This window comes from Fusarium musae, chromosome 7, assembly GCF_019915245.1.
Source record: "Fusarium musae strain F31 chromosome 7, whole genome shotgun sequence".
NCBI lineage: Eukaryota > Fungi > Ascomycota > Sordariomycetes > Hypocreales > Nectriaceae > Fusarium > Fusarium musae.
The window spans coordinates 467,707-482,485 of NC_058393.1; the positions used below are offsets into that span (position 1 = coordinate 467,707).

At 48.9% G+C, this 14,779-nt stretch overlaps 5 protein-coding genes across 5 annotated transcripts; 2 read left to right on the forward strand and 3 right to left on the reverse strand.

Annotated features, from left to right (window-relative positions):
* Nucleotides 1–1,980: 1,980 nt before the first annotated feature.
* J7337_009322 (uncharacterized protein) lies at nt 1,981–2,530 on the forward strand (the record flags this gene model as incomplete). The annotated part of the gene is made up of 3 exons (XM_044826921.1): nt 1,981–2,133; nt 2,205–2,307; nt 2,523–2,530. 3 exons carry the CDS (start codon nt 1,981–1,983, stop codon nt 2,528–2,530), a joined length of 264 nt encoding a protein of 87 aa, XP_044677515.1.
* A 1,449-nt stretch (nt 2,531–3,979) lies between these two features.
* J7337_009323 (uncharacterized protein) lies at nt 3,980–5,164 on the reverse strand (the record flags this gene model as incomplete). The annotated part of the gene is made up of 1 exon (XM_044826922.1): nt 3,980–5,164. One exon carries the CDS (start codon nt 5,162–5,164, stop codon nt 3,980–3,982), a length of 1,185 nt encoding a protein of 394 aa, XP_044677516.1.
* A 267-nt stretch (nt 5,165–5,431) lies between these two features.
* Nucleotides 5,432–7,219, reverse strand: J7337_009324 (uncharacterized protein; the record flags this gene model as incomplete). Its single annotated transcript, XM_044826923.1, has 1 exon — nt 5,432–7,219. The coding sequence occupies one exon, from the start codon at nt 7,217–7,219 to the stop codon at nt 5,432–5,434; it is 1,788 nt and encodes a 595-aa protein (XP_044677517.1).
* Nucleotides 7,220–8,682: 1,463 nt separating this feature from the next.
* Nucleotides 8,683–10,432, reverse strand: J7337_009325 (uncharacterized protein; the record flags this gene model as incomplete). Its single annotated transcript, XM_044826924.1, has 4 exons — nt 8,683–9,344; nt 9,389–9,538; nt 9,585–9,708; nt 9,815–10,432. 4 exons carry the CDS (start codon nt 10,430–10,432, stop codon nt 8,683–8,685), a joined length of 1,554 nt encoding a protein of 517 aa, XP_044677518.1.
* A 2,314-nt stretch (nt 10,433–12,746) lies between these two features.
* VAC8 (Vacuolar protein 8) lies at nt 12,747–14,700 on the forward strand (the record flags this gene model as incomplete). The annotated part of the gene is made up of 7 exons (XM_044826925.1): nt 12,747–12,777; nt 12,823–12,908; nt 12,960–13,080; nt 13,123–13,236; nt 13,282–13,527; nt 13,574–14,323; nt 14,369–14,700. 7 exons carry the CDS (start codon nt 12,747–12,749, stop codon nt 14,698–14,700), a joined length of 1,680 nt encoding a protein of 559 aa, XP_044677519.1.
* Nucleotides 14,701–14,779: the final 79 nt, after the last annotated feature.

Here is a 14,779-nt window from a genome sequence, read left to right on the forward strand (position 1 = left end):
CAGGGGGATCAAATGTAAAATCAGTACTTCTAACTAAGGATTTTTATAGCTAATCTTAACTAATCTGCTTGTAAATTAGTCTAGTATTATCTCTATAGATATACTAAATATATAATATCTTATTAGTATTATTAATTCTGTTATAGCAAGAAATACCTAAAAAATCGCGGAAATGCACATTTAATATCCCTAGGGACTGTATCTGGACTAAGTCCGTAGGCTTCAATTCGCAATACAGAGCTTAGCGGTATCCGGTAAATAAGTGTGCGTAAGGGTATGAATTCTTGCTAGATTGTATCAAAGACCGTGAGATACAAGAGCCGTTAAGGTTATTAAGTGATCCGGAATGTCTTCCTGACCCACCATCTTCCGCTTTGTACGAATCATAGCCATTGGAAGCTGTATCAGCTGTGGCATTAGAGGTGAGGAAAAGTCCCTTCAGTCAAGAAAAACGTCATCCCGTCCGGAACCTTGAGCCAACGGCGGTAGGATGTGCCTAGCATAAGCGGTAGAGGAGCTTGGACTCTAAATCCTCATACCCCAATCGCAAGCTGCATAGCAATGGTACTTTGATATTCAAGTGGCACCTTGGCGGAGATACTATCTTCAAATCTGGGATGGGTGAGTGTAGCCAATCATGGTGCAACGGACCTGGAGTCCGTGAATTTCAACCACCAATCAATGTTGATGAACCTTGTCCGTCAAGGCCGCACTCGGCGAGACAGTGCAAGACAGACTGCACACACTGACCTCAGTAGCGAAGCGAAGACTATTGCAGGATCCACCTACCATGTCAACTGAGAACTCAAGCTTCGATATCATAGGGATGGTCATTGTCAAGTCAAGAGCTTTATCCTTTGATAGCTCGAGCACCCGTTGGGCTGATATCTGAAGATCATGACGAATCTCGTTCATGTCTTTTGGCTATGAGTTGGTTCCTGATAATGTATACATCATTCTTGATGCACACTGGGTCCTTCCAGTGATGGTTAGTCGAGCCAGTAATTCATCACAGAGAGTCATGGTTGTGACAAGAGATATGTATCTTGAACTGATCGACAAACGTGATCAGGATTTTGGCACCCACACAGAGTAAGGATCGGCCTCGGGTGCGTGGCCTTTACTGCAAGCTGATAAATTCCAACCCACGGGGAATGCCGTATAACTCTGTGTCTGCAGGGGTCATGAACTCCTGGATACCCACGTGATGAGTTCTTTGTCTTGGTCTCCGGATTTATCAGCCTCTGCATCACAACGTGTCTGCCGCGGCATTGAGCCGAACAACAAGACACAGTTTGGGAGAACCGATAAACTGTACGTCCTCCACTTCTGGCTTTCCAATTCCTCCTCTGGGGACTGGCGGCTCAGCTCATTGTTTCCGGAGCTTTTGCTCCGACTTGTACTGAGCCGTAGGCTTTCATAGATTCGAGAAGCGGGGTTGTCTTGGGCGAATAGAGTTATGCGCTGCCCAAGGCACGCCAAGGGTAAAGTGTTCCGTACTGTAGGGGCTTTGGATTGACTAGCGGGTTTATCGTGGGAATGAGACTCGTTCGACCTGGTTGATCGGAGGAGCCGGGCAAGGGTCCGAATATGTGACAGCGGGGCTCTCGAAATCAATTTTGAAGACGAAGAGATTGACTGTGCCATTTTCAGAAGGAATTGACCAGTTATGAGATGATAAAATCGTTGCATTGATGGATTCAGGATGGGAAACAAAGACATTCATAAGGATGTCTGTAGTTGGTGGCAGGAATGATGATCATCACGTGATGGTTGCCCACGTGACTGCGCGTCAAGCTGAACGCGCTTCCCCTCCGCATTTATCGCCAACAGCTTCACATACGTTTCATCGTCAACCTCTCTCATCAACATCGCTTGCTTGCCTGTCAACCAAGCATCTGAGACACAAACCCTGTCTATTCGCTTATCTTTCTCATCTCCCTATCTCTCGAGCTTGATCGCAAACGAAAACCAAACACCATGTCCGAGCAACTTTCAACCCCGCGCATCACTGCTGCCTATCTTGACAACTTCGTCGGCAAAGTAGTCATGCTCGTGGGAAAGGTTACGCAGCTACGAGGTGAGCAGGCCACTCTTGACTCAGAGGGCACTGTCACCGTCTTGTTGAACAGGGTGAGTTGACCAAATCTGGTGTCAGTCTCACGACATCAGGATGCACTGCAACACTGAACTGACCTTTTTAGGACGCCCATCTCACAAATGGTAACGCTGTGCAAGTCATTGGAAAAGTCAATCCGGACCTGTCGATCAAGGTTTTGACATCCCGGGATTTGGGGACTGGTGTGGGTAAGTCAACAAGCTCGTCTTTCTGTCGTCATTATGGCGTACCACCGACGTTACAACATCACGCAAAATGCAAATCGTTCCCCGATTGTGTTCGGCAGTTGGAAAGCATGATTCAGTTTACTTTTCCGTTTTCGTATGGCAGCTAACATGTGTAGATTTCGGGTTGTACAGCTCGGTTGTGCAGGCGACACACAAGCATTCATCCATCTTTGTAGGCAATTGACGGGGTCAACCAGATCATGGCCCTTACCCGTCCTCGCAGGCATACACCCCACGTGTGGCCATGGTCTGGACCTCGCCTACCAAGGCTGGCGCTGTCACTTCTCCCCCTCGACATCGACAAGCTTATTCCGCCGGCCAAGATGGAAAATCAATCACAACCCCTGATTCAGCCTCGACTGGAACTATCAGATCTTCGAGACCCTTACACAGTGCTGCACAAAGACTGCAGCGTCATACGCATTCGATACATGGCCAGACGAGACCTACCACCGCAATGTCTTTTACAACATCCAGTTCCGATATGATTCTTGGCCGGGACATTCAATCAAGATTCTCTACTCCGCTCTACCCATCTGGGCCTTCTCACATCTCACAGACTCCAAATCCTTCTCTAGGCTCACTCCTACCATCGCCACCCGAAGACACAGTCTCTCGCACTTATTTCGTAGAAATGTCTCGGCGTTCTTCCGTCAGTACGCAACCCAACCAACGATATTCAAACTCGCAGACCTATGATCAAGAGAGCACCCAAGAATCCTACATACCGTCAGCTCAGCCTTATACGCCCCTCGCTTATACTCCGCCGTCAATGTCTTCCGCGAGTCTACTCCCGTCTCCGCCGATGACACAAGAAGATCAATACCTCTCACACGGACCTCTCATGTCCCCCGCATTTTCAACGTCCTCCCGCCGCTACTCGGAGACAGACAGCCGTTCCGCCGGGATGACCAACAGGAACTCTAAAACAGAGGACCCTGAAGAATCTGCCCTATTTGATTCCGTTCTAGAGGGAATTGGGCGTATTCATGTGTCGATGAACCGAGATGACGCAGGTAGATGGCGAATCAAGCGAGCATCTGACGAAAGACCATAGCATGTTTTCCTCGTTCACCCGCAGCCATACGCCTTGCAAGAGTATACTAGTATTCCCTTCCATATTGTCATCCATTGATGTCAGATAGAAAATCCCTGCACTAGGGACAAGTCACAAATTTGGAGCTAAAAGCGGGATGGCATTGCCCAATCAGCTATCCAATTATCTCGGCACATGAATATCGAAATGCCGTATTTAGCACAGTGTCTGTTAAAAACGCATGCAGAGAGATCGAGATTTCAAAATCCCATTTCCCTGATCTGCAGTGGCACAGTACTTTAGCTCCCTCAAGTGATCGATTTACCGGGCTAAAAGCTCCTGTGAAACAGGTTTTCGTCGTCACCGGTGTTCCTCATGCAGCATGACATTCACAATCAAAACTTTGCCCAATGCAGTTGTTTGGACAAGTCCGTGATATTCTGATACACGGACACCCTTGCCACAAAATCTATCGATACATTCAAAAAGGTAGAGTCAAGTTTGCCACCAGGGTCCTTTCAGATCGAGACCCTTGCACAGCCTGTCATGTGGAACGGACCACCTATGTTCCTGGACGCACGTCTATTTGCCACACCGTCACCGTCTTGTTCTAGAACTCAATTCATCCTCTCTTTGCCCCTGAGCCTCATCGAGCTGTAGCAACTCCTGTGCCGCCATCCAGACCTCGACTGTACTCGGGCTGATATCCCGTCTTGGTCTTTCAGGGCCTGTATTTTTGGTCTCGTCGAGTCCTAAGGATGGTTTGTCTGGAGGGCCATCGGTTAAGCCATGGAGACAACGGCGTATCCGAGCTTGAACCACACCAGCATCTTCTGTTCTCCCTGAACTGTCACTCTCGTAACCCATTGCCTTCTCCAAGAATGTGTTTTCTTTTTGTTCATTCGCAGCCTCATCCAAGTACTTGGCTGCGAGGTCTGTGTCGGCATTTCTTGTGTCTACTCCTACAGCCTCTCGTATCCCTTTGAGTCGTGCTGTGAATCGTTCAAACACTTTGATTCTTCGTTCTGCACTCTCAGCTCTTTCCCTCCACGTCTGTGCCTCCCTCTTGGCTTCTCGTAGTTGCTGACTCAATGTTCCGATATCTGCATCTCCTTGCACCTCAAGCTGCCTTCGCAAATGAACTGCTTCTTCTGTCTTGAGGTCTAGTTGCCGTTGGAGACTTCGAATCTGTGCATGGAGTGTAGTTGTACTGCCGGGACGTTGAAAAGGAGTTGAAATATTGTGAGGAACTGACGGGTCTGTCCCGTACTGCGTATTCGATGCTGATGATGCTGGTCTGATTAGGTTGAGGTGTTGAGCGATAGGAGGCTGTTCAGGATAAGGCATCATGGTTCCCAGGCTTCGAGGATTCTCTAATAATGCCTCTTTACCCCTGGAGCCTGGGACTGGCTTCCTCCTAGGGATTGTTTGTCGTTGAGCTAACATTTCTGGTTGCTCATGGGAGCTTGGCCTTTGCCCCTTGTCAGCTTGTTGAAGCTCGACTGCCCTCATTGCAGCCTCCTCCCTGATTGAGACTCGCAAATTCTGGTCAAGAGCCTCATCTCTAACAGTATTTGTTGCTGGTGGCCGTGGACGCCGGTCCTGGCTTGAAATTGAAACATTCCGGTTGTGTCCCAAAGTTGAAACGGATCTTGTGGAACGGATACTCTTGGTGGGTGACTCTTGTGAAAATTGTAATATGAGATCTTGAGTTTTGCTCGCACTCCTGGGTTTTGTTGGGGATGTCTCGGTTGAATGATCGGTTTCAAACTTGGCAGCCATGGCTCTGACGCCTCCTGGATTGTCTGTTGGTGTCAAGGTTGGACGTGTCAATACCGTCGATTTTCTTTTTGGGACAGAGGACCAGGGAGAGGATTCAGTCCGCTGCTTCTCATTCTTTGGCGTTTCGGCAGGTAATGACACAATTCGAGAATGTCCCCGTTCAAGGGTTTCAGTGCCAATGCCCTCGGCTTGCTTTTGCGTCTCTTCGTATTCAAGGCCCCGCGATCCATTGCTGGGCAGCTCCCCCTGCGCACCAGAAGAGACTTTCTATGTCCCGACCTGGCTTTTTGGGGAGGCCAGCCTCATGGAACTGCTGCCTCCTGCAATATTCGCCGGTACCTGCATTGGTGAATAAAATTGTCTTGGTGTTGTCGAGGCAGAGTTGGCTTCTTGTAAAGCCTGTGTTCGTGTTTTGTACCCGTGAACAGTGTACTCGCTGCCCTCTTCTAATCTATCGATTGGCAAGTGTAAACCCTTTGGAGTGTTGGCAAAGTCCGACATCTGCGAAGTCTGATCAACATTTGTAGAGGCTGAACTCTTGCGTTGGTCCATCGAATCCAATTCCCTGAGTTCCTCGAAATGCGCTTTTAGTGCAGCTTCAAGGGCCTCCTTCTCGGAATAAAACGGTAGGTGGGTTGAACCAGGCCCCTCCATGCAGGTATCTGATGACCTGGCAGGTTTAGTCCACTCAACAGCGAGCGGCTGTCGACTTGGCTTTAGGGCTTTTGCCTTTCCAGGATATTTCTTCCTTATGGCACCCTTTCGTTCAATCGAAGGGGTCTCCGTTGCTGAGACTCTCGAAGTGTCCTGGCTCGAAGGTTCCTCGGCACTGGTTTGTTGGATAGGGGTTGTTTTTGTTCCTCTTTTTGAGGACGTCCGAGGTGGCACATCATCTTGAGACAGATGGGAACCATCTCGATTGATCAGTCCTCCGGCCCTTGTAGCCGGGGTGGGTGTTGGAGCGATGTGCATACTCTCGCTCTGTGGTGTGTCCTTTGTCGCATCCTTGCTGTCTTCCAAGTGAAGTGCGCTTGTCGGCATCTGCAAATTCTGCGACGTTTGAACAAAGCTACTGCCTTCCCCTGCTTGTGTTGGTCTTTGGGTCTTATCCTCGTCGTGAACACTCTCCTCCACGGTTGGACTTAAGCAACCAATGTTGGGTCTGGCTGCAAGTCTCTTTGAGGCTGAACTCCCACGACTGCGCGACCGCTGTTTAGATATGCCGAGGGTAGGTGTAGGCGGCTCTGGGCTGTCTTCTCGTGGAGTCTGATCTCCCACTTCGTTTCCTCGCCATTCCTGATCCCAACCTTGTGGTTTCCTTATAACAAAACCATTCTCGTTGGTGTCGTCCTGACTCGTTGATCGTGGGTGAGGTCGATTCATGCCGAGCGATTTCATTTGTCGGACCACATCTCTCCAATTGACTATAAGCATTTCTGCGATGGCGTTGGCGATGAGAATTTTGTCCATTGTTGGAGGTGCCCCCAGCTCATTGTCGAGTGTCTTTCTTCCATTCCGATCTTGTCGTGATCTTGGAGATCTCAATGGGAGCACCAGCAACCCTGTCTTTGGGGCGGCCAACTTCGTACAATAGATTCCAAGCAAGTCGCCAATGAGAAGAGGTCCAAAAACGATGCCGAGTGCATTGTAGCCCATGAGGTCTCCCGTGGGTAGTGATCGACCTTCTTCATCTTCTCTGGGGGTGATTTCTGCCACTCTTCCAATTAAACTCAAAAGTCCAAAGACAGCGCATATGAGTTCCCTCCGAAATTGAGATTGAACCGTTGCGATAGCCAGGGCGATGAGTCGGGCCCGAACCTTGGTCTGTTTGGTGCGAGGGAACTCTGGATCACCCTGTAACTGTGAATGGATTGCGACCAGAGCATCAAAAAGCGCCAAAGAACCCAGTATCCCGCCGGGTATTACCGAAAGGAGGCGCTTGAATGTCGACGCCACATCGTGGACAGAAGCCTGCACATGCATCGGCAGGTTTGCGCATCGTACAGTGTTTGTGATGTCGATATTGTCGGTACAGCAGTAGTAATCGAATAGCATGTTGACTACTCTGATTGACCCCGGTATACGAAAGATCCCTCGAGTAGTGACATGCTGGGCGATGTGATGCGCAGTAGCTCGAATGCAAGTTGGAAGTATTAGGGCAGAAGGAGTGTGTTCAGGCGGAAGGTAGAGCATGCTTTTGCCACATATTCGGACCATCGACTGCAGATCGAGTATCTTGGGGTCTCGACGATGAAGCAAGTTGTGAGCGAGATCGGAGACACTGCGTTTATGGCGAGGACCTTGTCGAGCTGGTTGTGTATCTGCTGTAGGATGATTGGAAGAGGACCGTAGGATCCGATAAAGCCATCCTTGCTTGCGAGGACTACCAAGTCCGTTCCCCTGGACTGTCAGTGATTGTTCAGATACACCATCGGCGACCTACAGTATGCCTAAAGTCAAAGTCGTCAATCACCAATATTCGCACTCCATTCTAAATCGTCAGCTTCGTCTCTACTTCTCCAAGGGCCTCACCTTTTTTGCTAGGCGGTTGTATTCCTGCACAAAGGCGGCTCGATCGTCCAATTCGTCGGTATCGCTTAGGGTGTTGTGATCGCCACTACTCGTCCATGTCCTGCTGGTATGTACAGGCCCTTGGTCTGTTATATGCCGTATCGTAGCCTGAAGAGACAAGCTACTCCTGGACGGTAATAGTCGATGAGGACCAGTCTCTGGCGCAGAGTAATGGCCCAGAGGTGCTGGGTGATAATGCTGATCCATCGGCACAAGCCTTTCGGTAAGTAGATGTGATTAATGCTGAGATTCTGACATTCGTCGGATAAGATATCGTATCAAAAGGCAGCCAAAAAGTCGAGAGTGATGGTGTTTGATCAAAATTCTCACGTGTCACAACAGATTCGTGGAAGTCGAAACAGTGGAAACTTCATTGCGAAGAAGGGAAGGATCTGACCACGAGCAAGCTAAAGTGGAAGGAGCGCGGACAAAGTGAATAGGAAGTTTTCAGTGATGCCAGTGATTGCAAGTGACAGGCAGAAGAGCAGGGCAAAAGTGGCACAAGACAAAGAAGTACAAAAGTGTTTGTGCACAGAAACTGGATATGAATAGCATCAAAAAAGTAACCAAAGTGGGAAATGGTCGATAAATGCTGAAATGGGATAGATAACACCAATGTCGTCAGAGTGCAGCATCAAGTTTGACCGTCATCCGCATGTCGCATCGAATAAGACCTGACCAATCCCACCCAGATATTCACAGCCACTCGGTTCCCGAAGCCGAAAAGCTTCCATTTGTACTGTAACACTGACACTACCAAAGTCATCATCCTGAGACAGCTGTACTGTATCATGCATGCAGGCCTGTCAACGGTCTATAGCGAAGGATTGTATGCACATGATAACCTTCCGTCTCCCCTTGCGCCTGTTCTATGCCTGCCTCCATCCGGCGCCTCTGAGAGCTCCCTTATTCGTAGCGGCATGCAATCATTATAACCTCGTCAATACTCAAGCCCAGTTGCTTGTATCCTCCACTCCGTAGAGCAGTACATATTTGAGAATGTCGGACAGCGAAATGATACCCTTGAGCTTGTTATCATCGTCCACTACTATCAGACGGTGAACCCTGCTCTTTCGGACCGTATCAAAAATGGAGTCCAGGCGATCGCCTTCACTGCATGTGTAAATACCAGGGCTCTCGTCGGATCTCTTGCAGAGCGCTTCCCCGACAGAGCCATCCAAGTCATCGTAGGCACCGTTTTTGATACAGGGGATGACATCAACCGCTTCAAAAACGTTTAAAACTCGTCCGTGAGAATCGATGATCGGGACACAGCTGATGTTGTGTTTGACCATCAGGTGAACAACGTCGAGCACGGAACTTCCCATCGAGGCTGTAGCGATACCTGAATATGTACCGAGGCCAATGTCGCGAACCGTTTTCTTCAGGAGGACGGTGTTGTGTTCGTTGTTTACGGCGATAAACTTGAGGATACGATACTGAGTGATGACTGAAACAACCATTTCCTTGTTGGTCTCGCTATCGACATCGACCAGGGGAATTCGTCTGGCGCGGGTCTTGAGCATGCGTCTGCAAGCTTCGTACAATGGCTTTGAAGGGTGAACCGATACAGTTTCGATGGGTATTGCGCCGATAGCTTTCTCGATGTCTGATATGGTCAGCGATGTCATGCTTGCGCGGAGAAGCGACAACCTCTTAGGCTACTCAATCGGAACTGATCGAGTTTGCTGAACTCGTCAGGGAACTGCCAATAGTATTGAATCACGTTGATAAAGTCGGTGCTCGTGAGGATACCGGCGAATCGCGAGGTTTTGGAGTTCCATAGAGGTGCCGATACGATTGCTGTGGCAAGGTTAGCATTAGACTCTGCATGTGTCGGGTGACGCACAGTTCTGCGTCAAGATGCCGATGGCTTTCTTGATGCGGAGGTCGGTATCGAGGACGATGAGACGGAATGATAGAGGTAAAACATCGTAACTGGTACGAACTTTGAGGAAATCGCGTATGGCATTCTGTCGAGATTAGCTTCTCGTCATCGGGCTTTGATGCGCGCGTGCCCCACGTCAAGTTTGTACGGGCAAACGGATGCGACAGACAAAGCAAGACAGATAAACATACCAGACCCTGCAACTGATCTCTGTCCAGAGGACTTAGAGGCTTTGGTTCGGTGGGTGCCATCGGGCTTCGGAGTGAAGTCCTGCGTCGGAGGTAGGATGACGGAGCGACAAATTGAGGGACATGACCATGACCGGCGGTTGTAGTGGAGGGGCCAGTGGAGGTTGATGCAGCCCGCCCGCGTGGAGTTATCAAAGCCGGTCCAGGCCCAGATCCAGATCCAGAAACAGCTCCAACTCCTCCAAATGAGGCTTCGGCTGCTGACTCTTGTACTTGTCCTGGGGTGTCTGTGCCTGGAGCTGAAGTTGTGGTCGAAGCGTTTACAGCTGTCGTGCCAGTCACGCCAGGTACTGTACTGGGGGTATTTTCAACGCGGGGCAGCTCTCCGACAGCATCGTCAACTTGCTCAACTGCTGGAGGTTCGGTTGGAGGTTGTGGTTGAGTTTCGCTTTGGGCTTCGATCCATGATTTGACGTTTTCTTTTGTCGGGTCTTCAATTTGATCTTCTGTCACTTCAAGTTGTCCTTGGGTTCCTTGAGGTTCGCTTGGTAGACTGATATCTGTTGGTGCTTTTGTTTCTAGATCCCCTCGTGCGGGTTCATGTTCTGAGTTTCCCTCCATTCCAAGTAAATATCACTGTTGCACAATACGATTCGAATTGTTGGGCGGGATTTGATGGTCCGAGTCGAGGTCGAAAGTGAGGTCGTCAAGTCCTGATAAATATTGACGTATAGCGCATCACTGAGAAAATCACAGGCGGATGCTAATCGAATAGAAAAGAAACAGCATCAGCCTAGAGTTAACAAAAATGTTCCGAAGGCGTTGAGGACAATTCCATATCATTAAAGGCGCAAATTAATTTGCAAGGGAATGTGCTGGAGGGTTAAAAGGGAAAAGGGAGCAAACATCAGTCACGGCAATCGGTCGGCCTTTCACTCACCTTGGACTTGCAATAAATGATAAGAGAACCACCTACGAAACAGTCTGCCCAACAAAAGTCCAGCAATAATATTACTGTACAGCATACGCTACTCCATACTTCTTAACCTTATGGCCAACATTGGATCTTAACCGGACCCTGGACTACACAGCGGAGACGGAGACAGACAGAACGTCATGGCGGATCGTCGATGAGCTTCGCGTCTTGGCAAAGATTGACCGTTTTACGATTCCATCTCCGGGTATTAGGATTGGTCAGATTATTTCAATATAGCCTATCTGGTTTGTTTGATGCAATCTATCATGGTCTGAATAATTCCTCTGCGGTCAAAATCCCGCAAGTTATGACTGAGATATTGAGATAATGAGATACTGCAGGTTGAGGGATTGGTGAGGCATTACGGAGTATAGAAGGATAGATTGCAAGTCAACACTCGATCTCAGAATCTTTGTCCCCATTTGTCGATCAGTTGAACTTGGAACATATGTCGATGGAGCTAGGATTAGTAACTCGTATGTCTCAGTATTTTGTATCCATTCCAAGCTTTACGGTCTATTCAAGTGTGCAGAGGGACCAAAGCCACATAAGGGTCCAGGACATGTTAGCCAGTTTTACAACAATCCCATCCATCACAGCCAGTCGTTCAAAACACCCAATAGTCTTTTGATCCCTGTTCATACGTCAACGCCGCCATGACCTGCTTTGAGATGGTGGTGCAGGGTAGTTGGTTGCTGCAGATGTCTTGCAGCCAAAGTTTGTTCAGATTGATACCCAATAATGACACGATAAGCACATGGGCAGCACATTTTGTGTGACATGAGAATTACCATCTTTGGAAAGCAAAACTCGTCAAAATCGAGTATCGATCAGGTCGCATAAAGTAGACCTCGGATTTGTATGTTACGTCAAGAAATGCCTCTATCACATGCCACGCGACAGGACAGTATACGCAATATCGAAGGCAGCAACATTCCGTGAGCTTCCATTGCTCAGATTTGAATAGGTATAGTAGGTATCGTTTATTACGTTGAGTAGAACCTACGCTTCATAACAAAAATATTAGTCTTCATCAAACGATCATTCAATAATCTCAAAATGAGGCGTTGAAATGTCTGGATCAAAGCAATACGGTCCAAGCTTCTCCACAACACCGCTAGCATAATGAGGCGGTCCACTGTAACAGCTGTCTCTGCATCTAACCCTCAGGGGCGAGAAAACACCGAAACTTGTTGAAGGGTGTCAAAATAAACATAGCAAAGAGTTCCTAATCTTAGGCCCGATTTGCCTGAATATTTTTATTGTGGTCCTCAGTTTTCTTTCCTCCACGTGCACTAGACCACCTAAACAATAGCGCACGTCGTCCCTGGCGGACCCTACCTTTGGCGGATGACCTCAAGTGAGGTCACCTCCTGCAGGGAACCTCGATACCCCCTGTAGCTACCTCTTTTGGAGTGTACCGATCGTGGCCGCCGATGTATCTGGAAGTAACTTCCCCAATTCATCCGTTCTTGCCTTTAGCTCACGCTTTACTTACCTCAGGCAGCTTAGGTTTGAGCTCCGTAGAAGGTCCTACCCGAGCTACGGCGCTCACCTTGCTTCTTCCTGGCGCGCGTCTCGATCCCCATTCTTTCCCTCGCCAACCAACTGTGAGGCTAGGATAAACTCCCCCTCGGATTCATCTCTCACCTGGGCAATCGCCAACTAATTTTCCCTTCTACACCGCGATCTTGACACTATCTCGTGCCAGTGATTGGCCTCTGTGGTAGTCAGTCATTTATCTTGCCCGATAGAGGTTTTGTTTGTAGCTTCTTCCACCCGACAACCGAGCCCAATAATAATAATTCGAATCTGGATCCCTGTTGTGACGTCCGACAAGTGGATGACCTTTCGTCAACAACCGAGCCTTGACCGATACTGCATCAAAATCGAGACCGACTTTCATTCACCGTCGTTCAACATACTTCTTTCATCAAGCCTTTTGTGCTATTGTTTGTCATGGGTATCTGCAGCTCCTCGTGCTGCGGAGGTATGCATGCTATTATCCGTCGCCGTATACATCTGACAGCAATAGGTCGAGCCCGCGATGGCTTGTATGAACCCGTCCTCGCCGATAGCGAACGAGAGGCTGTAGCCGACCTTCTCCAGTATCTCGAAAATGTACGTACATGGACATACTTTCATTTATTCGGATTATTAACTTTGTGATAGCGCGGCGAGACCGACTTTTTCTCTGGCGAACCTCTGCGTGCTCTGAGCACCTTGGTCTTTTCGGAAAACATTGATCTTCAACGAAGTGCTAGTTTGACTTTTGCTGAGATTACTGAACGAGGTACGAAAGACGCCCGCCTTTCCGACTGGTCTAACAACGTAGATGTCCGAGAGGTTGACCGCGACACCCTTGAACCTATTCTATTCCTTCTCCAGAGCCCCGATATCGAAGTTCAGCGAGCTGCCAGTGCTGCACTCGGTAACCTGGCCGTTGACAGTATGTGTACCGAAGCCAACATTCGCAGTCACTGACGTATTGTAGCCGAGAACAAGGTTCTCATTGTGCAACTTGGCGGTCTAACACCTTTAATCCGCCAGATGATGTCCCCCAATGTCGAAGTCCAGTGCAATGCTGTGGGATGTATCACGAATTTGGCTACACATGAGGAGAACAAGGCAAAGATTGCTCGCTCCGGAGCTCTGGGTCCTCTGACAAGATTGGCCAAATCTCGGGATATGCGGGTTCAGCGGAATGCTACTGGCGCTCTGCTGAACATGACACATTCTGGTATGTTTGTGTATATGGCAACGACAATACATGCTAACGAGAGTAGATGAGAACCGACAACAACTGGTAAATGCTGGAGCGATTCCCGTGCTTGTTCAGCTTCTTTCTTCTCCCGATGTCGACGTTCAATACTACTGCACCACAGCTCTCAGCAATATCGCTGTCGACGCGAGTAACCGACGAAAGCTGGCTCAAAGTGAACCCAAATTGGTCCAATCTCTTGTCAACCTCATGGACTCGACTTCACCCAAGGTTCAATGCCAAGCTGCCCTGGCTCTCCGCAACCTCGCTTCCGACGAAAAGTATCAGCTTGATATCGTTCGTGCCAATGGGCTTCACCCTCTTCTCCGACTCCTCCAATCTTCTTATCTACCGCTTATCCTTTCTGCTGTCGCCTGTATACGAAACATCTCTATCCACCCTCTTAACGAGTCACCAATTATCGAAACCAACTTCCTCAAGCCACTCGTCGACCTACTTGGATCTACCGACAATGAAGAGATTCAGTGCCATGCCATCTCGACCCTTCGAAATCTTGCCGCCAGTTCCGATCGAAACAAAGCTCTTGTCCTGGATGCCGGTGCCGTGCAAAAGTGCAAGCAATTGGTTCTCGATGTACCCATCACTGTTCAGTCCGAGATGACCGCTGCTATTGCCGTTCTGGCCTTGAGTGACGATCTCAAGTCTCATCTCTTGAATCTCGGAGTCTGTGGTGTTCTCATTCCTCTCACCCATTCGCCAAGCATTGAAGTCCAAGGCAACAGTGCTGCTGCCCTGGGCAACCTTTCTTCTAAAGGTGAGTCAACTTCACCGCCATTCAAACACAAGCTAACAAAAGCAGTTGGTGACTACTCAATCTTTGTACAAAACTGGACCGAACCTCAAGGTGGAATTCACGGATACCTCTGCCGATTCCTGCAGTCTGGTGATGCTACCTTCCAGCACATCGCCGTCTGGACCCTTCTCCAGCTCTTCGAGTCCGAAGACAAGACCCTTATTGGCCTCATTGGAAAGGCGGAGGACATCATCGAGCACATCCGAAGCATTGCAAATCGACCAATTGAAGCCGACAATGAATTCGAGGATGAGGATGAGGGTGAAGTTGTCAACCTAGCTCAACGTTGCCTGGAACTACTGGGACAGAGCATGTCCAAGGCTCACATCGAGGGCTAACTGTATTCGTGGCTATTCATCTCAAAAGCGGAAGCGTATGGGGTGTTGGGTGATATGGTGTTTGGCGTCATGTAACATT